The 27,848-nt window shown below is 50.4% G+C and overlaps 1 protein-coding gene across 2 annotated transcripts; it reads right to left on the bottom strand.

Annotated features, from left to right (window-relative positions):
- Positions 1-401: 401 nt before the first annotated feature.
- On the bottom strand, positions 402-27,666 carry LOC117038972 (mothers against decapentaplegic homolog 4-like). 2 transcript variants are annotated; one of them, XM_033135982.1, is made up of 12 exons: positions 27,554-27,666; positions 16,623-16,877; positions 10,063-10,237; positions 8,644-8,664; positions 7,821-8,030; positions 6,413-6,553; positions 6,157-6,312; positions 5,442-5,495; positions 5,155-5,338; positions 3,554-3,722; positions 2,941-3,079; positions 402-1,001 (listed from the first exon to the last, which is right to left on the bottom strand). In XM_033135982.1, the coding sequence occupies exons 2-12, from the start codon at positions 16,857-16,859 to the stop codon at positions 790-792; spliced, it is 1,698 nt and encodes a 565-aa protein (XP_032991873.1). In that variant the 5' UTR covers positions 16,860-16,877; positions 27,554-27,666; the 3' UTR covers positions 402-789. The 2 variants fall into 2 exon arrangements, with proteins under 2 accessions (XP_032991873.1, XP_032991872.1); XM_033135981.1 differs by lacking the exon at positions 27,554-27,666 and adding an exon at positions 21,186-21,255.
- Positions 27,667-27,848: the final 182 nt, after the last annotated feature.

Genomic DNA, 27,848 nt, shown 5'->3' with positions numbered 1-27,848 from the left:
TCAGGGGCATCGTTCGACTCGATTACTTTAACTGGTATTGCAGCCTCCGTTTGGGGATTTAAAGCATAAAAATCAGAGCTGGCCAGATATGTCCTTGTGGCTCCCTTCATTTCACGTGCTGGGAAGCACCACTGGTGGTTGAATGTTTCTTCAGTGCCGGCAGCGGGACACCATCCTCTCCTAGGGCAGCAAGCCAGCTGAGGGTGGGCTAAGGGGCTGCGAAGGAGCCCAGGCTGCAAGTCCAGCTCTGCACTCACACATCCTCGCTGCCATTCCCCGCCTCCCAGAATTTGCCGCCCGAGAGGCCTCTGCCTCCATCCACCTAGTGATAGGACCGGCTCCTAGAAGAATGTCTCTAATTAAGAGCCAGATTTTCAGGTGTGTGTGGGGGGTGTGTGGAGATTCTCCGGCGATTCTCAGCTGCTCAGCCGAGCCGCAACCGGGTCGTTGGCGCTCAGGAGCGACCCAGAAGAGAAAAGCTGGAGAGAAATGGACCAGTCCTTTGAGATGGCCAGAAAGGTGACGCCCTTCGAAGTCATTCATTCCGCCGCTGGTCTGGGAACAGAGAAAGTCGCGGCACCCCCTCGAAAGGTGGCAGGGCATGTTCGAGGGCAAATTCCGCCGTCTCGGTCCTTTCGGGGGCCCCAGGGAACTTGCCCCCCACTGCTTTCATGAGCATGGGGGCCAGAGTCTCCTTCGCAGCGCCGGCGGCAATCCCCGCCCTCTGCAAACCCCAGAGGCTGCGGGATCGGGGAGAACCCCTCTGTCTTCCTTGCCTTGCATTTTAATCTAGTTGATGGAGCCCGGGTCAGCTAAGGGCATGGTGTGGAGGACCTCATCCAGGAGCTGCAGGGCACGGTGCAAGTGCACTTCGATCCAGCAGGGGGTGTGTTTGATGCTCTGGCGGGGGTAGTCCGGCCCCCAGCCCTTGACGAAGCTCAGCCGGAGGATGCACAGGCGGCGGAGGTCGTCGACGCCAATGCCAGCTGCCGCCGAGAGGCCTGAGCGGGAGAGAAAGGGAAGAGTGCAAGGCTGGGCTGCCGCTGCTACTGCAGCACACTGGGTGATACCTGGTTTTCAACATCGTGATAAATCACCACCTAAACATCGCGATATACCGATATATTGCTGTGTCTAAAATAAGGACGGAGCTCTGCGTTTGAGTGAAAACCGGCGAACTATTCGGAAAAACCTGGACATGTGCCAACCCACGTCGGCAGTGCCATTTTTGCCCATTTTCCTTAAAAAGCTCAGCAACCTTTGTGTCCGGATTTTGACTTTTTGAAAACCCTACGCATTGTGATTTTGGCTCGTGCCTGCTCTTGTGATCCGCTGGCCCCCCCGCAGGAGGCAGCGAGGCAGAGCTGAGCCGGCCAAGTTAACAGGGGCGGCAGGAATCAAGAGAACCGTTGGCTGTCTTTACGTTTCCCCCCACATTGTGATTTTTGCATAACACACCCACACACCCCACGATTCGCGATATAATGGCGTGTCAAAAATTATGAAACTAGTATCACAATATGGGCTTCAAACAAGTTTGGGACGATATATCACCCAGCCCTACTGTGTGCTTCTGTATTTTAACCTTTGTCCACTACAGGTGAAACTCGAAAAATTAGAATATCATGGAAAGGTTCATTTCTTTCAGTAATTCAACTTAAAAGGTGAAACTAATATATGAGATAGACTCATGACATGCAGAGCGAGCTATATCAAGCCTTTGTTTGTTATAATTGTGATGATCCTGGCGTACAGCTGATAGAGAACCCCAAATTAACAATTTCAACTTTGGGGTTCTCTATCAGTTGTACGCCATGATCATCACAATTATAACAAGCCAAGGCTTGACGTATCTTGCTTTGCATGTCATGAGTCTATCTCATATATTAAACTCCAGTAGCTAATGAAAACAATTGCTTACATAAATGGACTTTTCCACGATATTCTAATTTTTCGAGTTTCACCTCTAGACCAGTTTCTACTCTCCATCTTTCTCTCATTCACACCCCTTGCTCTCTATCCCCCATCCAGGCAAGACAGAGTCATTATCAGAATTCAATGACACATCCCAAGGTGGGGAAAAGGGACACTGAAGGGCGTGGCTTTGAGAGAGGGGGTGTGGCTGACGTGGTGCACTATGGGGAGAGTCTCGAGAGGCTGGGGGTGTGTGTGCATTTGTCCCCACTGGGACCTGAGGTTCCCCACTCCTTAAGTGAATGTTAATTGGCTCTCTTTTCAGAGAGACTCCAGAACCCATTATCCACAGCAACTGCCGACACGTTTTAATGGCTGGCATTCATTGGCTGGTTGGACACAGACGAATGGCAGGAGGAACCAGCTGGGGAACCCCCAAGGGAAGAAGGCTCAGAGCCTGGGGGTTGGTGGTGGGACAATGGTGAGTGGTCAGAGGGAGAAAACTGGGGAGAGAAGGTGTTGGAAAACTAAGAGGCAACAGGGCATTGTGAGCAGGGAGAGTCTGTAGCACAGAGAAGTCCAAAATCAGAGGCAGAAACTGAAGCAGGGCAGGATAGAGTCCGACTGGTGAAGAGTGTCTCCCCCTCCTGCTACAAGCTCCCTTCCTCCTTTGTTTCCCAGAACCAGAAGAGGCATGAAAAGGGCAGAGGAGTAAAGACAGGCACACAGACACAGTCTCAGATTGTTTGGGAAGGACCCAGGAGACAGAGACAACTGTGGGGAGGCAGGGACCTTTAGTCTTGGCAACTGATCCATGGGGCAAGAAAGACCTACTGGGGTTGAGTCCCTGTGCTCCTTAGGCCAAGTCTGTGCAGATCCTGTACTTTGCTAATAAAGAGTTAACTCCAACATGGTCAGTATGATTTACTGCCGGCTCGCTCCAGTCACTTGGCCCAGCGCCGTCTAACAGCAAACTCCTATTTCTGCTGTTGCACCTCAGTGGGGGTGAATCCACTTGGCACTTACCCACAGCTGGTGCGATGCCCCCCACGGAGCCAGGCCCAGGGATGCTCCCCGACACAGCCGCCGCCTGAGCCGCCGCCGCTGCCTGCGCTGTCGCTGCTTGTTGGTGCATCTGGCGGTGGCACTGGCGAAGGTCAAAGACCTGCATGGAAACGCAGGAGCGAGGACTCTGCGTTAGAAACTTCAGCACCTGCTGCGAGCAATGCTCAGGAGGGATGGCAGCCATCAACCCATACCACCAGGAAGGTGGCAAGGTGATAATATAAATGATAAGATGATGATAACAATAATTAGACAGGCAGAGGTAATTGTGGTGTGCACAGACACCAGCAAGCCTATTCAGACACATGATTCAGTTACATTGCTTTTAAATTTTCTTTATTTTTATACTCAGTCAAACCAACAGCCCATGCAGCTTTATAATGTCTACACTGTCCGGCAGCAGCTCTCCAAGGTACCAGGCAAGGGTCCATTCCAAGCCCTACGTGGAGAAGCTGGGGATTGAACCTTCGGCACACAAAGCAGATGTTCTGAGCTATGGTCCTTTCCTGTTAGATTTGCGCTGAGCAACCCTCTTGCTCCTGAGCCCTCCAAAAAAAACAGCACCCGCCCTGACCTTGATGTAGGCGCCAGGGTAGATCTTGTGCACAGCGTCCCCCGGAGCACGCCCGGCCTCCCGGTCCAGGTAGTAGCTCTGCACGAAGACGGCGTGGTCGCTCAGGCACCGCATCCAGACATCGCCTTCACCACGGCACTGCAGCTGGACTCCTTTCCCGATGTGCAGCCTGGAAAACATAGAATCATAGAGTTGGAAGAGACCACAAGGGCCATCCAGTCCAACCCCCTGCCAAGCAGGAAACACCACCAAAGCATTCCTGACAGATGGCTGTCAAGCCTCCGCTTAAAGACCTCCAAAGAAGGAGACTCCACCACACTCCTTGACAGCAAATCCCACTGCCGAACAGCTCTCACTGTCAGGAAGTTCTTCCTAATGTTTAGGTGGAATCTTCTTTCTTGTAGTTTGAATCCATTGCTCCGTGTCCGCTTCTCTGGAGCAGCAGGAAACAACCTTTCACCCTCCTCCAATACTTCGTTCCCCTTCCTGCCTGGTTCCTTGTCCCCCACTGTCAGGGCTTGAGTCAGGGGTAGGTCAGCAACAAGAAACAACAAATCACTCAGGGCCAGTGTAGTTAAATCTATATTCAAGGAAACGAACCACAGCTCAGGCCTAGTGGTCTCAGCAACTCTTCCTAGGAGGTCTTGCCCCAACGACACAGTTGCAAAGACCTTCCCATCCCTCTCTAAGGCTTCTCCTCCTCTCTCGCGGTTTTTCCCCGTGCAGTCGCAAACCATTTCTGCACACAACTATCTTATCTTTTCATTTCTCTGTGTGTCCCAGCAACCTGCCCCAATCCTTCTCCAGCCTCCGCTTCGACCTCTGATTCTAGACTGCTCTCTGCCACAGAACCCGCTAAAGAGTGCCAGGCCTAGTAAGCACGGCAATTCTTCTTCGGTGGGTCTTGCCCCTACGAGGCAGTTGCAGAGACTGAAGGCCCCCTCCTTCCCACAGCTGCCTAAGCCGCCGCCTCCTCTCTCAGGTTTCCTCCAAGCAATCTGAGACTGTGCCTGCAGAAAACGAACTTCTTCTCCACCCTTTTCATGCCTCTTCTGGGTTCTGGGAAACCAGAGGAGAGTTTGTTGCAGCAGGAGAGGGAGACCAGCCTGACTTCACCACCAGCCTGACTAATCTCTGCCTCTTGGAATTCCTACTCTCCAGTTTCTGCTTCTGCCTCTGATTCCGGACCCCTCTCTGCCACAGATTCGCCCTGCTCGTCAAAGCCTGTTGCCTCTTCAGCTTCCGACACCACCTGCTTCCCCCGAACGCTCGTCGTCACCCCACCACCAATCCCTAGGCTCTGAGCCTTCTTTCCCTGGGGGTTCCCTTGGGGGTTCCCCGGCTGGTACCTCCCCACCACTCCTTAGCATCCAGCCGGTCAATGATACCTGCTTCCTGCAACAGCCATGATTTTGTGCTGCTCGGTGTTTAGATAAAGCTGCCGTTTGCCGCCCTCCCCGAACCCTGAAGATAAACCCCATTCTGTGCCCGGTCGCTGCCACTTTTGGCACTCAAGCCCTCGACATCAGAAATAGCGGGAGGGTTCTTTTGCGATGGAAACTCTCTGCACACACCTTCCTCTCCCTCCCCACTGCCCTGACCTGGCGCGCTCGCTGGTGTCGGTGCGGTGGACGTTCGAGAGCTGCCCCAGGCAGAAGCGGTCGCCGCCCGAAGGGTCCACGTATCCGTCGACAGTGACCACGGCGCAGTTGGCGGGCACCTTGAAGATCTCGCCCACTTGAACGTCCATCTCGAAATAGGCGATTGAGCACCAGAACTCAGGGCCTGGGGAGAGCAGCCGGGCATTCAACTTAAAAAAATCCAGGCCATTGTGGGAATGGGGGGGGGGGAAGTGAAAAAGGCATATGAGGGAGGCTGCGTCCCTTACCAGGGTGACTGGATACTGGCGACTGGTAAGGAGGCGAACCGTGATGAGCAGGCCCTGAAATATAAGGCAAGGAGGGGTTTTGCGGGTAAATAGGGACAGAAATGCCAATACTTTGCTCTTCTGTTTCCTACATTCGCTATAACTTACTTCGCTTCCCAGAGCGGAAGTTTGAACCCAGGAGTCCTGGCCCACAGACGCTCCCTAAACCACCTGTGAGCTTCAAAGCTACTGTTGGACTCCAACTCCCAGCAGCCCCCAGTCAGCATGGCCAGTAGTCGGGGATGATGGGAGTTGTAGTTCCAACAGGGTTCTTGGACTCCAGCTGAATCTTGGGAACCTGTAGTTTTGTCAAGGGAGCTGAGAGTTGCTAAAACGAGATCCCAAGCCCCCCCCCCCCCGAGCTACATTTCCCAGAACTGCCAGGGAAGAGGGACTGCCTCTTTAAACCACTTTGGGAATTGTAGTTCTGTGAGGGGAACAGGGGTCTCCTAACAAGTCCCAGCATTTATAACAACTATGGTTCCTGGGATTCTTTGGTGGAATCCAGGACCGTATAACGTAGTATAACTGCAGGTGCAGTTACATGATTCCACCACAGGGGGCAGCAAGGTGAACAATGCTGTTTTTTGGGGGAAAGTGAACTGCAGTGGAACCAAAACGGTGCTGCAGACACCCAGGGACCTCCTGCTTTTTTGCTTTGCTTGCCAAGACGCACAGTAATGGTTTGAATGGTGAAGAGGAGGCTGAGGGTAACTCCGTCCGTTCTGCTGCTGCTGGGGAGTGGGGAGCGGAGGCGGGGTGGGCTCCTGGCTCCTCCCACCGGAGCTGTAGCTTGGGGTGCTGCCGTTCCCTGGCCAGCTGGTTGCCGAATCTTCCAAAGGCCCAGGGAAGGAAGAGAAGAAACAGGTGAGAGCTTATCATTTGAACGCATCCGTCCTGCACCCTGCCCGACAATGGCACCCTATACTTACTCTGGTAGGGCAGTTTGGGGGCACACCCATTTTGCTGGGAGCTCGGGGGAGCCGGAGAAGGGGCTGGGGGGTGCGAGGGGCTGGAGATCTGAAGAAGACCCTCACCATGAAGGAGAGGGAGCAGTGCCCCCCCAGGAGGGCCTAAGAGTGAGCGTGAGAGAGAGAAAGAGAGAGATCAATTTTATCTGCAAGCTACTATGGTAGATTCATTTCATTTCCCCATCACATTGCATTTCTCTTTTACATTTCACCAACATGTCGCATTTCCCCATCACAGATCCATTGCATTGCCTCTATCATATTGCATTTCCCCGTTGCAGATCCAACACATTTCCCCAACACATTGCATTTCCCAGTCATATTGCATGTCCCCATTGCAGATCCATTGCGTTGCCCCCAACATATTGCATGTCCCCATTGCAGATCCATTGCATTGCCCCCATCATATTGCATGTCCCCATTGCAGATCCATTGCGTTGCCCCCATCATATTGCATTTTCCCGTTGCAGATCCACTACATTTTCCCAACGTACTGTATTTTTCGCTCCATGAGACACACTTTTTTCCTCCTAAAAAGGGGAAATATCTGTGCGTCTTATGGAGCGAATGGTGGTCCCTGGAGCTGAATTGCGCAGGGGCCAAAAGAGGACCATGCTTTTTATTTTACAAAGAGAAAAGGGGGTGTTGAAAGGACCCCGCTCAACAGCTGAACAGCAAGAGAACGGGAGAGATAAGAGTCCCGGCTCCCTTTCAGTCCCGCCCTCTTGCCCCACCCTCCTTTGTTGAATGTGCTGCAGAGGGAGGTTGATTGTTTCCCCAGCAACATGTGACTGGCTGATTAGATTATCTGTCTGGAAACTGTAGAAAAGGCTCCCTTTCCTTTAGAAGCCGCAGAAATATGAGTTGAACCCCATAAAAGGGGGCTTTTCTTCTTTGCTTTTCCCGCTTTGCAAAAGGAGCTTTGCTTTTCCCCCTTTGCAAAAAAAGCTGCAAAACTTTTAGCTGATCCTCAAAAAAACAGGGTTTTTCCCTTTGCAAAAAAAGTTGCTAAACTTTTAGCTGATCTTCAAAAAAGCAGGGCTTTAGAGGAGGAAAACCAGGGGGGAAAAAATTCCCTGGGTTTCCTCCTCTAAAAACAAGGTGCGCCCTATAGAGCGAAAAATGCGGTATTACATTTCTCAGTCACATTGCATGTCCCCATCACAGGTCTATTGCATTGCCCCTATCATATTGCATTTCCCCGTTGCAGAACCACCACATTTCCCCAACATATTTCATTTCCCCATCACATTGCATTTCTCCATCACAAATCCAACCCACTTGAGAGAAGGCGAGAACAGTTCCTTTACCTTTCACTTATGTCTCCCTTCCTCCCTGCTGCTGCCCCCCAAAAAGAAAAAGAACATACCTGGGGGAGATAAAGGCAAAGCAGGGTAGATGCCAGCAGTAGGATGGGGTGGTTCCGGAAGCTGCAGGGGCGATAAGGGCTGGTAGGGCTCTGCCTGAGGGTGGCCAGCCTTGATCACAGGGCCCGTGTGATCTACCGTTGGAGGAGTCGGGACCTCCATCTGGATGCAGTCGGGAATGAATTCCTCTTTCACGAGCCGCGGCGGAGGCGCTGCAGGAGGGCGGGAAGAGGAGGCGGCTCAAACACAGTGAAGACGGGAGGGGAAAAAAGCCCGCTGAATCAGCAACTGCTGTTCAGAATGACATCTGAAGGCAGCCCTGTACAGGGAAGCTTTTCATAGAATTATAGAATTGCAGAGTCGGAAGGGACCCCAAGGATCATCTAGCCCAACCCCCCTGCAATGCAGGAATATGCAGGTGTCCCATATGGGGATCGAACCTGCCACCTCGGCATTATCAACAGAACGCTCCAATGAGGTGATATTCTGTTGTGTTTTTGTATACAGTCATACCTTGGTTCTCGAACGGAATCCGTTCCGGAAGCCACGTCGGACGTCCGGCTTCCCAAAAAACGTTCGCAAACCAGGACACTCGCTTCTGGGTTTGCGGCGTTCGGGAAACGAAACGTTTGAGTCACAAGGCGTTTGAGATCCAAGGCATGACTGTATTTTGTTGGAAGCTGCCCAGAGTGGCTGGGGCAACCCTGTCCGATAGATTGCATATAAATTGTTGTTGTTGTTGTTCAGCAATACCTGGAATTTCAGAGGTCCGCCCCCAGTCCTGTCCTAGGCCATCATCCAGAAAAACAAAGGATTGTATCTCACCTGTATTCTGGATGTTCAGTCCTGTAGAACGAGAGAGAAAAGCGAGTGGGTGTGTTATATATCCCATGAGCTCCAGCCGACATTCTCCGAGGCCAGAAGTGTGCTGGGCATCTTTTAAGATGTCCGGCCTAGGGGCTCGATTTGACTGACATTTCAACGAGGAGCCAGCGTGGGACCATTTCTGGTCCAGCCCCCTCCCTTCTCCCCAGCTAACCTCCTAGGCCAAATGACACAGGCTGACGTATTTTCTGCCACCCACCCCTGACCTGGTGCCCCGCGATGGGTGCCTCTGACCACGTGCAGAGTTGGCTCGGGAACCCTTTCAGTAGGGCTGGGATATTCTAAGGTTACGAAAGAGAAACACACTCTCCCTCAGCGAAACGATAAAAAAAATTGCATTCCAAGTCGAACTGTGGCCGAATTGCCTCTGAGCATGTCCGGACAGCACGCAACAGAGAGACAAATTGTCCATGTGTACACACACACACACATTGCTAAGGTCAAATACCTTCCAAGGACATGCAAAGTACATTTTCTCTCAGTGAAGCAATTAATATTTTGTTTTTAAAAGCAGCTACAGTCAAGTTGCCTCAGAGCGTGTACACTGCCAATTTTCATCTGAATGAGGTGGTTTGTAAAAGCAACACCAGAATGAATTTAAGGACATGGTGCCTCTGGGCAACTGAAGATTGTCTCATCCAGAAAACACCTTGTGTAGAAAATCTGTAAGTTAAAGTATCTTAGCGGGGCGGTAAATAATGAAAACACAGAGCACACGATGTAGGTTATTATTATTTTTAATTCCTGCCCTCCTGTTCTGGCAAATCTTCAGTCGGTGGAGATGGCAGGCTGGGCGTAAGAAATTTGGATCGGTTGGCATAGCAACCTGCTAATATCCACTGTGTGCTCTGTGGAGTCGAATATTTCCATTTACAGATAGGTAGGAAGGCAGGTGGAAACAGCCAAGTGCCCTTTGCCTGCTTGCCTTGGGAGCCGAGGTGATGTTAGGAGGCTCAGAAACAGCGGCAGAGAAACTTTCCTCTCGGAGGGCCGTATCCCCTTCTGAGCAACTTCTTGGGGGCCACGTGATGGGGGGGCAGCAGAGGCAAAAGGGGTGCAAAATTCACCTTCGTACAGTGGGCTACACACATCCACACAACCCTCTCTGTCCTCCATGCAAGAGGCGCGATCTAGCCATGCAAGGAGAGGGTGCAAAGCAAGGGCCAGCGAGGGAGTGTTCTGAGGGCCGGAAAGGGAGACCCAGAGGGCCGCATTGGATTCCCGAACCTGAACTCCCACACCCGGCTCTTGACCGCCCAGTGGCCTATTCCGAACTAGATCCACTGAGGCAGCTGTGGGGGTACTCGGCTCCCGTAGGCGCCGGGTGTGCGAACGCCCGCCCACGAGGGACCCACTCACCGATGCCCGGAGACACCACCCGCTCGTAGTGGTAGGGGTTGACACAGACGCTGTCGTACTTGAGGTCAAAGGCGAACTGGCAGAACTTGACGTGCTTGAGCTCGTTCTTGTGCAAGTCCGGCCAGCGCCACAGGCGGGAGTAGATCACGTGAGGGAAGCCTTTGCGCCCGGCCACCTGGTCGCGGGGGGTACGTGGAGGGGAGAAAGACGGCAGAGGACACCGTTAGCGCAGGAGCGGAGATGGCAAGGGCAGATGCAGACCCTCCAAGTGTCCCTATTTTTCAGGATTTTCAGAAGCCGTCCCGGTTTCTGATTTGATCCCCGAACGTCCCACTTTCCCCTATTTACATCAGAGAAATGTTGGAGGGTATGGAGTTATGCGACCCCCGAGCCAAGGAGATAAGTAACTATGCAACATCTGTAGGGAGCCCTATATAGGGAAGTTTTTTAAAAAAATGTTTAACGTTTTATTACGTTTTTATATATGTTGGAAGCTGCCCAGAGTAGCTGGGGCAACCCAGTCAGATGTGTGGGGTATAAATAACACCATCAAAGTTATGGAATAGGACATTCCTATTTTCATTGGAGAGACGCGGGTGGCGCTGTGGGGTAAACCACAGAGCCTAGGGCTTGCCGATCAGAAGGTCAGCGGTTCGAATCCCCGTGATGGGATGAGCTCCCGTTGCTCGGTCCCAGCTCCTGCCAACCTTGCAGTTTGAAAGCACGAAGTGCAAGTAGATAAGTAGGTACCGCTCCAGCGGGAAGGTAAACGGCGTTTCCGTGCGCTGCCCTGGTTCGCCAGAAGCGGCTTTGTCATGCTGGCCACATGACCCGGAAGCTGTACGCCGGCTCCCTCGGCCAATAAAGCGAGATGAGCGCCGCAACCCCAGAGTCGTCCGCGACTGGACCTAATGGTCAGGGGGTCCCTTTACCTTTACTTTCATCAGAGAAATGTTGGAGGGTATGTAAGAGGAGCCCAGCTGGAGCAGATTTAAAGGACACAAGGGCCTCTGCTGTACGGCAGGGGGTTATTTACACATTTATTATTACATTTATATTCCACTGAAGAGCTCAACAAGCGCTTTCCCCGCTCTACATTTTATTCTCACAGCAACCCTGAGAGGTAGGTTCACGCTGACAGACAGCAACTGGCCCCAAGTTGCCCAGCAGGTTTAATGACAGAGAGGGGACTTGAACCCAGGTCTCCCAGGCCCTAGACCCGACATTGCTTCACATGGGCTCTCAACTCACGTGCAGCACAGATATGGACCGGGGGAACCTCTGACCCCATAGAGAAGAGTCAGGGAATCTTCTTCAGACTGAGGGCCGTGTTCCCACCTGCTGAGGGCCACCTTGCAGTGGTGGGCGGGGCCATAGGTCCAAAGTGGGGGGGGGGCAACGGAGGTCCATGAATGTTGCCTTTGTAGAGTAGTCTGGCTTCAACACACTCACACATCCTGCAGCCAGACAAGGCAGAAGCACGATTCGGGGTCAAGGAGCTGCTCCGGCCAGGATGGAGTTGCCTGGATCTCGGCACACTCCTCCGCTGACCTCCTCCTCCTCCTCCTCCTCTTTTATTATTTAAACCCTGACCATCTGGCTGGGTTTTCCCAGCCGCTCTGGGCGGCTCCCAACAGAACACTAAAAACAGAATAAAACATCAAACGTTAAAAACATCCCTAAACAGGGCTGCCTTCAGCTGTCTTCTAAAAGTCAGATAGTTGCTTATCTCCTTGACATCTGGTGAGAGGGCGTTCCACAGGGCGGGCGCCACCACCGAGAAGGCCCTCTGCCTGGTTCCCTGTAACCTCACTTTTTGCAGTGAGGGAAACCGCCAGAAGGCCCTCCTTAGAGCTGGACCTCAGTGTCCGGACTGAACGATGGGAGTAGAGACGCTCCTTCGGGTTGTTGTAAGAATTTCAAGGTCTTTCATATATATATATTATAATAGTTATTAATGTACCAAACAAATAAGGCCACATGTCTGAAAACAGCACAGAAAGACAGGCCTCACTCCATTTTGACTCCTAGCTGGCCAAGCGTTATCATCTGCAGGGAGGAGGTGAGAAGTCTCTGCCTGAGGATGGGCCATTTCCCTCACAAAGGACAGCCATTAGCCCTAACCTTTTGTTTTGCAGAAACGTGTGTCTGGGAGGGGACAAGGAGAGATGGCATAGGTGTGGAAAATTCCCAGGTTACCTCCTCTGACCACCCCAATTTGTGATGTAGCTCTGATGTATCTGGGGGGTGGTGGTCTTGGGTTAAATCTCTTCTGTTGATTGGATGCTGTTTCTGGGGTTGGGCTAGACTCCGTGAGGGATTTTGAAATTTCTTTATAAGAGCATGCGGGCATTGTTCTGGGTCTTTTCCCCTGAGAAACACCATTGTTGCAACAGCTTCAATAAAGATCAAGCTTACTAGCTGCTTTGCTTCTCAATCTTCTCTGGTTGGCCTCTGTTTTTTTTACTCCTACCAATGGAGAACCTGCAAAGGACTTTGCAAGGGCTCTTGTGTACCCCATAAGGGAATAAGGGCAGATTTTCCTATTACAGGGTATACTGGGCCGAGGCCATTTAGGGCTTTAAAGGTCAACACCAACACTCTGAATTGTGCTCGGAAACGTACTGCTCATGCACTCCTGTTGCCAGAGCTGCAAATTCCATGTTGTTGTTGTTGTTCAGTCGTTCAGTCGTGTCCGACTCTTTGTGACCCCATGGACCAGAGCACGCCAGGCACGCCTATCCTTCACTGCCTCTCGCAGTTTGGCCACACTCATGCCAGTCGCTTCGAGAACACTGTCCAACCATCTCGTCCTCGGTTGCCCCCTTCTCCTTGTGCCCTCCATCTTCCCCAACATCAGGGTCTTTTCCAGGGAGTCTTCTCTTCTCATGAGGTGGCCAAAGTACTGGAGCCTCAGCTTCAGGATCTGTCCTTCCAGTGAGCACTCAGGGCTGATTTCCTTCAGAATGGATAGGTTTGATCTTCTTGCAGTCCATGGGACTCTCAAGAGTCTCCTCCAGCACCATAATTCCAAAAGCATCAATTCTTCGGCGATCAGTCTTCTTTATGGTCCAGCTCTCACTTCCGTACATTACTACTGGGAAAACCATAGCTTTAACTATACGGACCTTTGTCGGCAAGGTGATGTCTCTGCTTTTTAAGATGCTGTCTAGGTTTGTCATTGCTTTCCCCCCCCAAGAAGCAGGTGTCATTTCGTGACTGCTGTCACCATCTGCAGTGATCATGGAGCCCAAGAAAGTAAAATCTCTCAAATTCCATGTATCCCGCAGCAAAGGGGGGGAAGGAATCGACCCCCATTTTCCTCCATCTCGATGCAAGAAAACACAAAACAAACAGGCATAGTTTTATCCCCTCCGCAAGAACCTTCCTTTCTTTCCTTGGGTGTGTGTGTGTGTGTGTGTGTGTGTTGTGGACAGGGCCCTCGCACTCATTTTTCCCCATACGGTTTCTGGCTGACGCTGAATTCAGACATAACAACAGCCCCCCCCCTTTCCCCACGGCTTCAAGAACCAGACAGTGACTCATCCTCTGGGCAGACAGGGAGGGAGGGGGCGCAGCGTGGCTAGCAGAGAAAAAAAGAGAGAGAGAGATTTGTTTGATTGGGGGTGAGGGTTAAAAGGGAAGGGGTTGGTGGCCTTGGCATAGTGACCCCCCCCCAAAAAGAAACCTCAAGAGTCCTCTTTATCTGGTGATGTGTTGGGCAGGGGTCAGAAAAGGGACAAACACGCTGCTTCCATCCAAGCCAGAAAGTAATCCCTCCAAAATTTCAAGGCCTTTGAGAAGGATTTGCTTTTCGCCCTTTGGGTGGGCTCTGATTTAAGGAGACAAAAACAGATGCAGCTGCTGCCTTTCCTTGTCCTGCCCTCCCCCCCCCAATATATAAGTATTATTCTTAATTTAATTCATTAACCCTAACGCTTCACCCTAAGGTCCCAGAATGGGTTATACAGTATTAGATTTTAAAAAACCCCACAAAAAAACACCTCACAATGGCAAAGAATAACACCGAATAACTATAAAAACAACAATGAAAAGCAACAAAATGCACACGATTGCTTATATTTAGATTTGCAATGGTTCTGTGTTGGAAATCTTCACTGCTGTTTTCTAAAGAGATATTTACTTTTTCCTCCTCGTGGGATGCGCGCGCAAACAGATATAATTGGTTTAATACTTCAAACTGCCTCGGAGCCTCTTTGCCAATCAATAGCTATATTCGAATCGCCGATACCCCAATCACGGTCATTATTATTTTGTCCGATTTCAAGAGGCAGAATCCCAAGGCAAAGAAGTAGGTCAAGAGGGGATTCAACAATCCCTGGGAGATGTGGGGCAGGGGCTCCTGGACTTAAATCTCCTTCCTTATTTGTATCGCAGGGGGTTGTAACACACACACACACACACACACACACACACACAGACACTGCTGCAGGGTTTCGCATTAGGGCAGGCACATCCAACAGGTAGATCGTGATCTACTGGTAGATCACTGGACATCTGTGGTAGATCACTGGTAGATCACTGGCTCCCCCCAAAGAAGCCCAAAAAATTTGGCTCCCCTAAAAAAATCTCAAAATTTTTGCCCTGCACCCCCCCCCAAAATGGGGCTTTCCTCCTCCCTAAAAATGCTCAGCAACTTTGACCTGAACCCCCAAAAAGGGGGTAGATCACTGCCAGTCGTTAACTCTGTGAGTAGATCACAGTCTCTTGGAAGTTGGCCACCCCTGCATTAGGGCATCCGATTGGCCGCTGTGAGAACAGGATGCTGGGCTGGATGGGCACCCATTGGCTGGATCTTCTCCAGGACTCCCCCCCCCCACACACACACTGGCTAGCCCCTGGCTAGCACAGTCAATGATCAGGGATGATGGGAGTTGTAGTTCAAAATATCTGTCGGTCTTGGCAGTTCTGAGTCTCTCGTTGTTTAAGACAGAAATGGGGGAAGGGTGGTCAACAACTTTGTCCGGACTTTCACTTTTGGGAATATGGCAACCCTAGCCATGATAGGAACCCTAGCACAGCCTAGCTGTGCACAACCCTAGCTGATGGGAACTGTAGTCCAACATCATCTGGAGGGCCTTGGGCTCCCCCAACCTCTGAAACGTCCATTAATATATGTTAATGTAAGCCCAACCTCTCAGACCAAGTGGGAAGCAAGAGTACTTTGACAGTAGGCCACACACTGATGCAAATTTCAATACTCCTGTGAAGAGGGGCTAAACCACTCTGAGAACTGTGGGGAGAATAAGCGAGGCCTCCTCGCAACTCTCAGCATCCTTAACAAACTACAGTTCCCAGGATTCTTTGGAACTTAGTTGAATGCAACTGCACGGTGCATTTAGTGTGCCCCTGGGAACCGTAGTTTGTTAAGGGTGCTGCGAGTTGTCAGGAGACCCCTGCTCCCCTCAGAAAACCACAGTTCCCAGAGTTCCCTGGGAAGAGGGACCGAATCTGGGAGTTGTAGCTTTGTGAGAAGACCTGCCAGCAACTCCCAGCAACCTTAACAAACAACAGCTCCCAGAATCCTTTGAGGGGGGAGCCATGGGTGTTTAAAGTGGTACCAAGAAGACAAAAACTTCAAGAAAGAATGGGAAAATTTTATAACTTACTTAAGAGACCGCTGTAAGCAGATGAAAACATTAGCAGGATTTTAATCACACTTGCAACGTAACAAATAAGGTGGATAATATGGATAGATATAAAACACACGGCGAGGATATAACAGGCAGTTGAAAATGCTGACATTAGGACCCGCTGACAGGATAGATTGGGGGGAAGTCGCAAGATTCAGAGAAATCTCAAAATGTGGTTACAGTCATACAGGTGAAACTCGAAAAATTAGAATATCGTGGAAAAGTCCATTTATGTAAGCAATCGTTTTCATTAGCTACTGGAGTTTAATATATGAGATAGACTCATGACATGCAAAGCGAGATACGTCAAGCCTTTATTTGTTATAATTGTGATGATTATGGCGTACAGCTGGTGAGAACCCCAAAGTTGAGATTGACATATCTCGCTTTGTATATTTCATATATTAGTTTCACCTTTTAAGTTGAATTACTGAAAGAAATGAACTTTTCCATGATATTCAAATTTTTCGAGTTTCACCTGTACCTCATGTTGCGAATGCTGCGGGTCACGTTTTTTTTGGGTTGTGCTCGCGCCCAACCCAAAAGTACAGGAACGGGTTACTTCTGGGTTTCGGCGCTGGCGCATGCACAGAAGCACTAAATCGCGCTTCGTGCATGCGCCGAATCGCAACCCGCACGTGCTCAGAAGCGGCACTGTGGGTTGCAAATGTGCCTCCTGCACTGAACACATTTGCAACCCGAGCATCCGCTGTATATATTTGGTATTGTTACAAATCTAATTAAAAAAAATAAAATAAAGTGGTATCATAGTTCTTTAAATGTGTCGTGTGAATGTGGCCTCAGTGGGGAGATGGTAATGGCTGAGGTGGTGAGGCGGTGCTGGTGCTGTTGTTCCCATGCACCAGCTGTGCCCCCCCCAAAAAACCCCCAACACCACAGGTTTACCTGCAGGCGGCCATCGAGGGTGCGTTGGATCGTGACGCACTTGCTGGGATGTGTGCCGTTGGTGGTGATGGCCGTGATGAGGGAGTCCAGCTCGTCCTTCTTCTCCTTCAGCTTCTTGACCAGGCTCTCGATGGCCCGCTTGGCGAACGACTCGTTCTCCCCACCCTGCCGGTGGCACATCAGGCTGTGCACAATGCTCAGGCACGCATCGCTGCTGCTGGGTTGGTTCAGGGACATGGCGGGAGAAGCGTCTCTCTGGATGGGGGTGGGGGTAGGGAGAAGCCAAGCAGACAGACATCAGCCTCCCCCACATCTAATTTTTTTTTTAAAAAAGGAGATACATAATTTGTCAGGTTGCCCAAGGAAGAAATTGATCTTTTAATGCAGTACCACCTTTGGAACTCACTGCCTCTTGATATCAGGCAGGACCCTTCCCTTCTGGGTATCCAGAACACTGATGTGTGTTTTAATCTGTTTTTCATTTAATTCTTTGAATCATTTTATTCATTTTGTTTCAAAGCAGTTTGTGGGGGGGGGGCGGGGGGATAAAGCAACAAAATCATCAGTAGGAAAATTTGACAATAGCTTAAGACTTTCGAAAAGTTAAAATGACAATAGACCCCCCCCCCCAAAAAAACATGATAATTTTATTAGAATCATAGAATAGGAAAGGGACCTTGAGGAGCATCTAGTCTGACCCCACTGCAATGTAGCTGTCCCATTGGGGATCGAACCTGCGACCTTGGCATTATCAGTACCGAGCTCTACCCAGCTGAGCTACCTTGGATTTCTTTATTCTTTTCTTTGCAGACCTCTCGAGTTTTTCTTTCTTTTTTTTTTTTACAATTGAGCAGTGTCTAAATTTCACAAAATAAAATAATTAAATAAACAATGGCTTGTCCGAATCTGTCAAGGTACAGGGCGGGAACACTTTATTCAAGAGCTGCTCAATGCTCCAGCAGGCAGTGTTTCAAAAGGCTGGCAGCCTCCAGACTCAAAACACCATGCTGTGTTTTATTAGATTATAAACCTGAGGACAGAGATTGGGTTTCTTTTCTGTTTTTAATGAACTTCTAAGATGCTCCAGAAGCGTTTGTTTGTTTGTTTTTGGCTGACAAAACTCTTTTAGTAAATAAACTTACAAAATTATTTTAGTAAACAAACTTACAATAATATTTTCTTCCTTTCTTTAAATAGATTCAGGAAAACTGGTAGAAAGCCTTGCTGAAGACAGAATTAACTAGCGAACCGAAGAAGAACAAGCCTCGCTGAAGCAGAACCAGCATGGCTGCTTGAAGGATAGGTCCTATCACACTAAGCCGAGAGAGTTTTGAGAGTGTCAATGAGCTTATAGAGGTGGATGCAGTCATTTTTGTGGGCTTAAAAAAAACCCACGAACTTTTGATAAAGTCCTACACACCAAAGATTTGGGAACATGAGATAAGAGGGTTGGCGGGTCGGCAACTGGAGAAGGAACAGGAACCAGAGAGAAGAAATAAATGGCAGGGCTCTCCTTACAGAAATAGCCATGGCTGTTGAGAATGAAGCCTCCCTATTCAGACGCAGTCTACCTCCAAAGGCCAGATACTAGGAAGAGAGAGCAGGGGTGGGCTGTTGCTTGTGGGCTTCCTGTCTTCTCACTGTCAAAGTCAGGATGTTGGGCTAGATGGGCATTTGACCTAACAAATATCTTCTTAGGTTCTTAAGGACTGGAGCAGAGATTTGGGTCAGGACTGGCAATGTTCCAGTTTATATATATCTCCCTCCCCTACTATACACCCCCCCCCAAACTGGGTCCCTTCAGAGTATTACAACTCAGGAAGAGGGCTGCATGCACTACACTTTATATAAGCATGTTTACGTTATGCAGATTTTCAACAAAACCTCCGTTGCCTTGACCCAATTTATTATGCAAATGCTTTTACTACTTTCCAGGAATTATTCTGGAATTCACAGAGAGCAGAGATAAGGGGCCATGTGCAAGGCTCTGAAGTATCCGCCTTCTAAAACAGGACAGGGAACTCTCCAAATATTGTTGGACTCCAACTCCCATCATGCAGCGCACCCAGCGGTCAGGGATAATGGGAGTTGTAGTCGAGCGACGTCTGGAGAGCCACCGGTTCTCTTCTAAAGGACGGGCACGTCATTCGGAAACTCCCCGAGGCTTTCTGAGATTCCCCCCGCCTATCTTCTACCATTGCTTAGAACCATGAGAGCAAGTATACGTTTGCCCGGCTTAGAAAGGGAAGAAAGCTGAGGTTCTTTGGAATGTAACTGACCGGCCACGCTGGTCAAAGATATATCTAAGCCAGAAACGAACCTACGTGAGACATAAGACAAAAATCTTTGGAAGGAGTGAGGTGGAAAAACAGTCACCACTGAGCCGGACGGAGCAATGGTCTGAGTCAGCACAGGGCAGCTTCCTACATCTGCATTTATATCAGGCCTTTATTAGAATTGTAGATTTGGGACCCCAAGGTTCATCTAGTCCAGGCATGTCCAACAGGTAGATCGTGATCTACCGGTAGATCACTTGACATCTGCGGTAGATCACTGGTAGATCATTGGTTCCCCCCAGAGAAGCTGAACAACTATGTTGTTGTTGTTGTTGTTGTTGTTGTTGGTCAGTCGTTCAGTCGTGTCCGACTCTTCATGACCCCATGGACCAGAGCACGCCAGGCACTCCTGTCTTCCACTGCCTCCCGCAGTTTGGCCAAACTCATGCCAGTCGCTTCGAGAACACTGTCCCACCACCTCATCCTCTGTCGTCCCCTTCTCCTTGTGCCCTCCATCTTTCCCAACATCAGGGTCTTTTCCAGGGAGTCTTCTCTTCTCATGAGGTGGCCAAAGTACTGGAGCCTCAACTTCAGGATCTGTCCTTCTAGTGAGCACTCAGGGCCGATTTCCTTGAGAATGGATAGGTTTGATCTTCTTGCAGTCCATGGGACTCTCAAGAGTCTCCTATAGCTCCCCTAAAAAAACCTCAACATTTTACATCCTCCCTGAAAAAACTCAACAACTTTGACCTGAACCCTAAAAAAAGGGGGTAGATCACTGCCAGTTTTTAACTCTGTGAGTAGATCGCAGTCTCTTTGGAGTTGGCCAACCCTGATCTAGTCCAACCCCCTGCAAGGCAGGAATCTCAACATAGAATAATTTGACAGTGAGGACTAGAAGCTTAGCGTTACATTTAAGGGAAAGGTCATAAAGTCACTGGCTTTGCACACACAGAAGATACCCTGAGTCTGTCCCCCCACCGCTCCCATGGCATCCCCAGGTAGGGCAGAGAGAGACCCCGGGGTCTGAAGAGTCACTGCCAGTCCGAGCTGAACAGACCAACGTTTTGACTTGGGGTAAGGCCACATTTGGGGAGGTGACCGCCACCCACCTAAAACAAGAACAGATGTAGCAGCAATAAAGGAACGCGCTTGTGCCAGGATGACGGGAGTCATGCGAGGGGGGAAAGGATTCCTCTCTGTAACTTTGGAAGGAGCGACAGGGAGGAGTGACGCCCAGCCATCGCGGCAGAAAAACTGGAGACTGTGGATGGGTCACGTGCAAGATTCCCTGCCCTTTAATAAGTTTCAGAAGAGAAGGATATTTATTCACCAGTCTGAGCTCCCTGGGGGAAGAGAAAAGGGGAAAGGAGCAGATCGAGCAGGGGTTTTGTTTTTGTCTTCCATGTTCTGGGTGGGCCGCTTTCTTTAAAAAGATAAAATAATATTGGGGTGCAGTGTTTATCCTACGCCGAGTAGACACACATTGAAATGAGCAGTTAAAAAGTAGCCTGGTTTGTTTCACTGTGTCTGCTCAGGGCAGGAAGAGCATCAAACTCAACCCAGGGTTCTTTCGCACAGAAGAGAAGTAGAGCCTAGTGGTTAGAGGTGAGCAGAGGGAAGGCTCGTGGTGCCGAGTAGGGGAGAGGGAAATGTGAGGGCCCGGACTCCTGGGTTCTTTCTCTTTGGGCCCAAGCATGGGTCAAAGCTGGTCAGGATAATGCAGCCCAGTCAAACAATATAAATGCCCCCCAATGCAGCACATCCAGGTACAGAGACTCAGAGTGGGGAATCATCTTGAAATGACACAGAAACACAAGAAACTGCCTTACACTGAGTCAGACGGTTGGTCTATCTAGCTCAGTATTGTCAACACTGACCGGCAGCAGCTCTCTAGGGCTTCAGGCAGGAGGGGGTTTGTGAGTGCATCTCCCCATGCCCTGCGTGCAAAGCCACCGAGCTGCAGCCTTCCCCGTGAAACAATGCAAGCTTCTAGCCCTCATCGTTCTGGACAAAGCACAAAGCCTCTCCGCGGTTTCAGGCGGGGGCCTCTCCCCCCAGCCCTACCTGGAGATGCCCCCTGGGACTTTCAGCAGGCCAAGCAGATGAGGTGCCACGGCCCCCCCCCCCCGAGAAGTGGGGTGGAGGATAGGGAAAGAGAGGGGCAGCGACCTGAAGCTTGAGGAGAGGAAACTCCGGACCCCGGTGCCCAGAAGTGGCTTGGAAGGGTGGGGGGGCAGCGATGGGGGAGATCCTGCCAAATCAAACAGGGGGGGGGGAAACTCACCGGCTATCGGCGATCCCTCTCCGGGGTGCACGGATGCCGTCCCCGGGGCTCAGGCATGCTCCCCTGGACGTGGCAGGCGCATAAAGCCCCCCCCCCCCTTTAAGGCGGCGGGACGCGCGTCTGGTTTGGAGAGGAGCGCTCTCTCTTGCGCTCTCTTTTTCCAAATGGGAGCGAAAGACCGGGAAGAAGGAGGCGGCGGCGAAGGCGCAGACTAAACACAGCCGAGCCAGACAATCGCCTGCCTGCTAGTCATGCTGTCAGCCGCAGCTTCGCCTCGGGGGGAGAGAAAGAGGGAGAGGGAGGGAGATCGGGGAAAGCAAATAGCGAATTCTCCACCGGGGTCAGGCTGAGCGCAGCCCCTACCCTCCCGCCACGGGGGAAAGGCTTCCCCATCTTCCGCCTCTCTCTTCACAGAACTAGATATTTATTGACATTTATTCGACCCCATCTTTCTTATCCCGGGAGAACACGCTTCCCTTCCCCCAGTTTGGTCCTTACAACAACCCTGGGAGGTAGGCTGGGTGTGGAGAAGGGCGCGGGTGGCTGAGTGGGGATTCGAACCCTGTACTTGTTGCCCACCTCGGTTCATTTCACTTTCGACCTGCATGCCGCCTTGCTAGATTACTACGCGCGAGCGAGGCGGGTTTGCAAAGTCGAAGAAAGAACAAAATAGGCTGCAGCCAGAGGTCACACACAAACGCTCCTGATAACAATCTGGTCCAATATGGAAATGTAATAATAAAGACTTTGGAACGAACAGCTTATATCCAAGAAAGCGATGCTCAGCAATCCATTAGAATATAACAGCAAACGGCAAAATTAAAAATCAGAAAATGATGATTAAGCAAATCCACTCTTAACAATTGTAATAATTGCTAAACTATAATCAGTAAAAATAACAGCAATGCAAGGACATATAAAACCATGTAAAAGAATCAAATTGAGAAACAAGGACACACAACTTAATTTTTTTTTTTAAAAAAAGATATCCCTGAATTCCCAGGCACTGTAAGCTGCCACACTGCACTCCGACCTGTAACCCAAGTCTGAGGGGTGGGAGGAGCTAAGGGGAAGTAGGCAGGGCAACAGATGCAAATTTCACCTTTGTATGGCAGGTGAGTTTCTACACCTGCACCTACCTCTCTATCCTCTGTGCAGGGAAGCGAGGGGCATGTGCAGAGTTTGAGGACACATTCCAGTGGTCAGCCTCTTCAAAAAAAAACCTAGCATGAAGCAGGGCCAGTGAAGGCCTGGGAAATGCACCGAGGGCCAGAGAAAGAAGTCTGGAGGGCCACATTCAATGCCCAGACCTGAGGACCCCCCCCATCCGTGCTTTATTCACAAGATCCTGCTTCCTTTCCCAATCTGGGCAACCATAGCTAGGATCACCCCTTTACCCCTTCTTCTCTCTTCCAGAACTTAACAACAATAACAATAAAACAAAAAATAAAAAAATCCTTCCAGTAGCACCTTAAAGACCAACCAAGTTTGTTCTTGGTATGAGCTTTCGTGTGCATGCACATGAAAGCTCATACCAAGAACAAACTTAGTTGGTCTCTAAGGTGCTACTGGAAGGAATTTTTTATTTTTTGACTATGGCAGACCAACATGGCTACCTACCTGTAACTGGAACAATAACATCAGTTGGTTATTACCTCTCTCCTGAGACTTATAAAAGATCAGTGTGCAGTCTCTCTTTCCTCCCACCAATCCACAGGCCTTGGCTCCCCACATGGTTGTATCCCAGGTCGGGGGGGGGGGAATAGAGTTTGGAACTGCACCTGTTGAATTCCAGCCTGTTGGCGTCAAAATCAGGCAGCAGGAACCTTGACTTGAGCCAGAAAGTCCATATCAACATTTCCGAAAGTGCGTGCCAGTCACAGACTAAAGTGTCAGACTGACTGAATGTGTAAAAGTCTTTCATGAGGCAAAAAACCCCAAAATACTAGCTGTGGAGGCACCTGTCCTCTGTATCTCAGGGTGATTCATTGCCCAAATTTTGCCTCCTTCATTTACTTAGTATCTGTTACCTTTTTTTTTTGCTCACCCTTCCTACAAAGAATGAAGGATTCTCCCCCTTCTTAACCTGCACAACAACCCTGCAAAGTAGTTCAGGCTGAGGGCTCTCTTAAGGCTGCACCCGCCAGACTTTTGTGTACCCCACCAGCCCCATCCAGCATTGCCCAAATTCAGGGATGATGGGAATTGTAATCCACAATCTCCGGAGGGTAACCATTCACACTGATTACCCCAGGTCAACCGTTTTGGGGAGATGCGAGAGTCACCGACAATTCCGATTTTAATTCAGAAAATAAGCACCAGAAGTTTAAGGGGAACATAGGAAGAGCCTGCTAGATCAGGCCAATGGCCCATCTTGTCCAGCACCCTGTCCTCAAGGTGGCCACTGGGGAACCAGAAAGCAGGATCTGACCACAAAAGCAACTCTCCACCTCCTGTGGGATTCAAAAACATCACAGAGCCATTGAGGCTAGTAGCCATTGATCATGTTTGTTGTTGTTTAGTTGTTTAGTCGTGTCCGACTCTTCGTGACCTCATGGACCAGAGCACGCCAGGCACTCCTGTCTCAAACTGCCTCTTGCAGTTTGGTCAGACTCATGTTGGTAGCTTCGAGAACACTGTCCAACCATCTCGTCCTCTGTCGTCCCCTTCTCCTTGTGCCCTCCATCTTTCCCAGCATCAGGGTCTTTTCCAGGGAGTCTTCTCTTCTCATGAGGTGGCCAAAGTATTGGAGCCTCAGCTTCAGGATCTGTCCTCCCAGGGAGCACTCAGGGCTGATTTCCTTAAGAATGGATAGGTTTGATCTTCTTGCAGTCCATGGGACTCTCAGGTTGATCATAGGAATACTCAGCTGTCCCATATGGGGATTGAACCTGCAACCTTGGCGCACCACGCTCTAACCAACTGAGCTATCCAGGCTGTTCAATAGCCCTGTCCTCCATGAATCTGTCCAATCTTATAAAGCCATCAGAGTTGGTGGTGGGGTGTTAGGGGAGGGGCAGTGCCTCTGATGGGGGGGGGCACGTCAGGCTCCTTCTGGGGCAGTTTGTCCACCTTGAATCCCCACCCAGCACTCAGCTCTCACCTGTGGCTCCCAGAAGCTGCCGGCATGCGACAGCACCCACACCCCGGGAAACAGCTTTAACTGGCTGGCTAAAGCAGATGAGGGAAATCAATGGGTCTCAAACCCTCAGTGAGTTAGGGGCTTCCCCTGCATGCAAATACAGGCTCCAGCGGACTGAGCATACGAGACCAAGAGTGGGTCCAATGGTCAAGAAGGCTGTAGAACATGGGTAGGCAAACTAAGGCCCGGGGGCCAGATCCAGCCCATTCGCCTTCTAAATCTGGCCCACGGACGGTCCAGGAATCTGCGTGTTTTTACATGAGCAGAATGTGAATCTCTGGGTTATTTGTGGGGCATAGGAATTGGTTCATTATTATTTTTTCCAAAATATAGTCCGGCCCCCCCAAAAGGTCTGAGGGACAGTGGACCGGCCCCCTGCTGAAAAGGTTTGCTGACCCCTGGTGTAGAAGGAAGTGAGGGGCAGGTGGGGCTCGTGCACCTGGGAAGGGAGCCCATCTGATCCTATACCTCTGTCTTCAGGAGAAGAAACTGCTAAGGAGTCAAGCCTACACAAATCCAGAGTGGAACCCCATCCAATTGCCTTGTACGCCTCTTTCCGGCAACTCCTGCAGCCAAGCTGGTGTCAAATGTATTGCTGTTTTCTTTTTGACTACATCAGTGAGGCTGAGGGGGGTGGGTCTTGCTGTCTGTGCAGCCCCACGACCTCCAGACACGCTGCCCAGGCTTGTGCCCCAAGGAGGTCACTTTGGTGCTGAAACAAAACAAAATAAAAAAATTCCTTCCAGTAGCACCTAGAGACCAACTAAGTTTGTTCTTGGTATGAGCTTTCGTGTGCATGCACAGTTGCACACTGACTTCCCTCCATTCTCGCTGCCTCCGGTGGCCATGAGTTCCACAGTCCTAACTAAGCGCCAAATGTTTATCTGTCCTGAATCTTCCAACATTCAGCTTCACTGCACTTCCACAACGTCTGGTGTCATGAGGGATAAAAAGCTTTCCTCTACTCACTTCCTCCATTTTATAAACCGTGTCGCCTTTTCTCTAAACAAAAGAGTCCCAAACGTGGCGATCTTTCCTTATAAGGGAGAACACGGACGGAGCCGGTGTTTTTCCTGAAAAGAGCATTTGCAAATGGAAAAAAAACCCCCAGAATTCATGGGGCAGAGATGGAAATATTGCGTGAGGGGCAGGTGTGAGAACGCAAATCCTGCAAATCCATATAACACACTTGTATTGTGCATTGCTGTGTCTCAGCCAGCCGATTTTTCCCGAGCACACTCTGGGAAAATCCTTGGCAGTTCAGCAGACACAACAACAGGAGGAGGGAAATTAATCTCCTGCGAGCCTGGGACGCTACAAGATAGCAGACACAATGTTTTCACACCCTATAAACCCTTCTCCCTTCCAAGACACTAAAAAAGAATCACCAAAACTACAACCGTTAACAGATGATGGTTATGATTTCTCTCCACCAGAGGCAGCAATGATTCTGAATCTCAGTTGTTGGAAAAACACAGCAAGGAGGACTCTCATGAACCCTGGAAAAAGTGAACAGAAACTTTTTCCTCCCTCTCTTATAACACTGTAACTCGGGGACATCGAATGAAGGTGAACACTGGAAGGTTCAGGTAAGGTAATAATAATAATAATAATAATAATAATAATAATAATAATAATAATAATAAATTTATTTATACCCCACCCATCTGTCCGGGTTTCCCCAACCACTCTGGGCAGCTTCCAACAGAATATTAAAATGCAACAATCTATTAAACATTAAAAGCCTCCCTAAACAGGGCTGCCTTCAGATGTCTTCTAAAAGTCTGGTAGTTGTTTTTCTCTTTGACATCTGGTGGGAGGGCGTTCCACTACCGAGAAGGCCCTCTGCCTGGTTCCCTGTAACTTGGCTTCTCGCAGGGAGGGAACCGCCAGAAGGCCCTCAGCGCTGGATCTCAGTGTCCGGGCTGAACGATGGGGGTGGAGACGCTCCTTCAGGTATACTGGACCGAGGCCGTTTAGGGCTTTAAAGGTCAGCACCAACACTTTGAATTGTGCTCGGAAACGTACTGGGAGCCAATGTAGGTCTTTCAAGACCGGTGTTATGTGGTCTTGGCAGCTGCTCCCAGTCATCAGTCTAGCTGCCGCTAGGACCCCTGAACGGTTAAGTCCAGTCAAAGGTGACTCTGGGGTTGCGGCGCTCATCTCGCTTTCAGGCTGAGGGAGCTGGCGTTTGTCCACAGACAGTTTTCCGGGTCATGTGGCCAGCATGACTAAACCGCTACAGGCACACGGAGGACCGTGACGAGTGCCAGAGCGCACGGAAATGCCGTTTACCTTCCCGTCGGAGCGGTACCTATTTATCTACTTGCACTGGCGTGCTTTCGAACTGCTAGGTTGGCAGGAGCTGGGACAGAGCAACAGGAGCTCGCCCCGTCGTGGGGATTCGAACCGCCGACCTTCCGATCGGCAAGCCCAAGAGGCTCAGTGGTTTAGGCCACAGCACCACCCATAGATAAAAGGAAAGCCTTTCTTTGCGTAGCGCATCTCAACTGTGGAACTCTCTCCCACAAAGTGTACTGATGGCCACCAGCCTTGTGTGGCTTTAAAAGAGCATTAGACAAATGCATGCGAAATAAGGGTATCAGTGACTACTGACCCCGATGACTATGCTGTCCCCTTCCACTGTCGGAGGCAGTGATGTGCCTCTGAACACTAGCTTCTGGAAACCGCAAGTGGCGAGAGTCTCTTGCGGGCTTCCCATTGGGGCATGTGGCTGGCCACTATGGGAACAGGATGCTGGACTGGATGGGCTGCTGTTCTGATCCAGTAGCCAGGCTCTTCTAATGCTCTTGTTGTGGAACCTCCAGGGCCAGGGCCAGTCTACCTGTTTCCTGGGTTCTTAATGGGCATCTGGACACTGTGAGCAGATGGGCGGCTGGTTTGATCCAGCAGGGCTCTTCTTATGTTCTTACGGGCTCTGGTGATGGTGCTGGGTGCAGGGGAGTGGGGAGGGATGCTAGTTCAGATCTGCTTTTCTTTAGACATCCAGTTGACAGTCGGGCGAGCAAGCTATTCCTGGACCTGGGGAGAGGTGTGCGCATCCGTTGCGGGGTGCAAAGAAATCATATATGATATGGGGCGGATAATAAAATAATATGCACCTGATCTCTAAAGCGAGGGGGATCCCGATTGCTCCTTTATTTTTATTTCTTTTGGCGCAGGGGGAGAAAAAATGGAAGCCGTTGGGAATGAGCTAGGTACTCACCCCATAGGCGCTGGTTGGTCGCTCCTGCTCAGCAACCCACCCGCCTTCCCAACACTTGGAAAAACAAAATCAAAATAAGCCACTCCGCTTTGCAACTTGTTCACAACAATAACGTAAAGAACAGCCTTTGGGAACGTGTGAAAGCGCACCAAGGCCGGCAGCCAATGGGAAGCGTCGGCACAGGCGGCCACCAAGATCCCAGCCAATAGGCGCCTCGGACTCGGGAGGGGGGAAGTGGGGCGGGACCAGCCCTTTCCATGAAAGGCAATATATACGTTCGGCGGACTCAAAAAGG

The sequence above is a fragment of the Lacerta agilis genome, chromosome 17 (genome assembly GCF_009819535.1).
Source record: "Lacerta agilis isolate rLacAgi1 chromosome 17, rLacAgi1.pri, whole genome shotgun sequence".
NCBI lineage: Eukaryota > Metazoa > Chordata > Lepidosauria > Squamata > Lacertidae > Lacerta > Lacerta agilis.
Note: the sequence above shows the minus strand (reverse complement) of the source record. Positions and strands in the feature narration are given on the sequence as shown.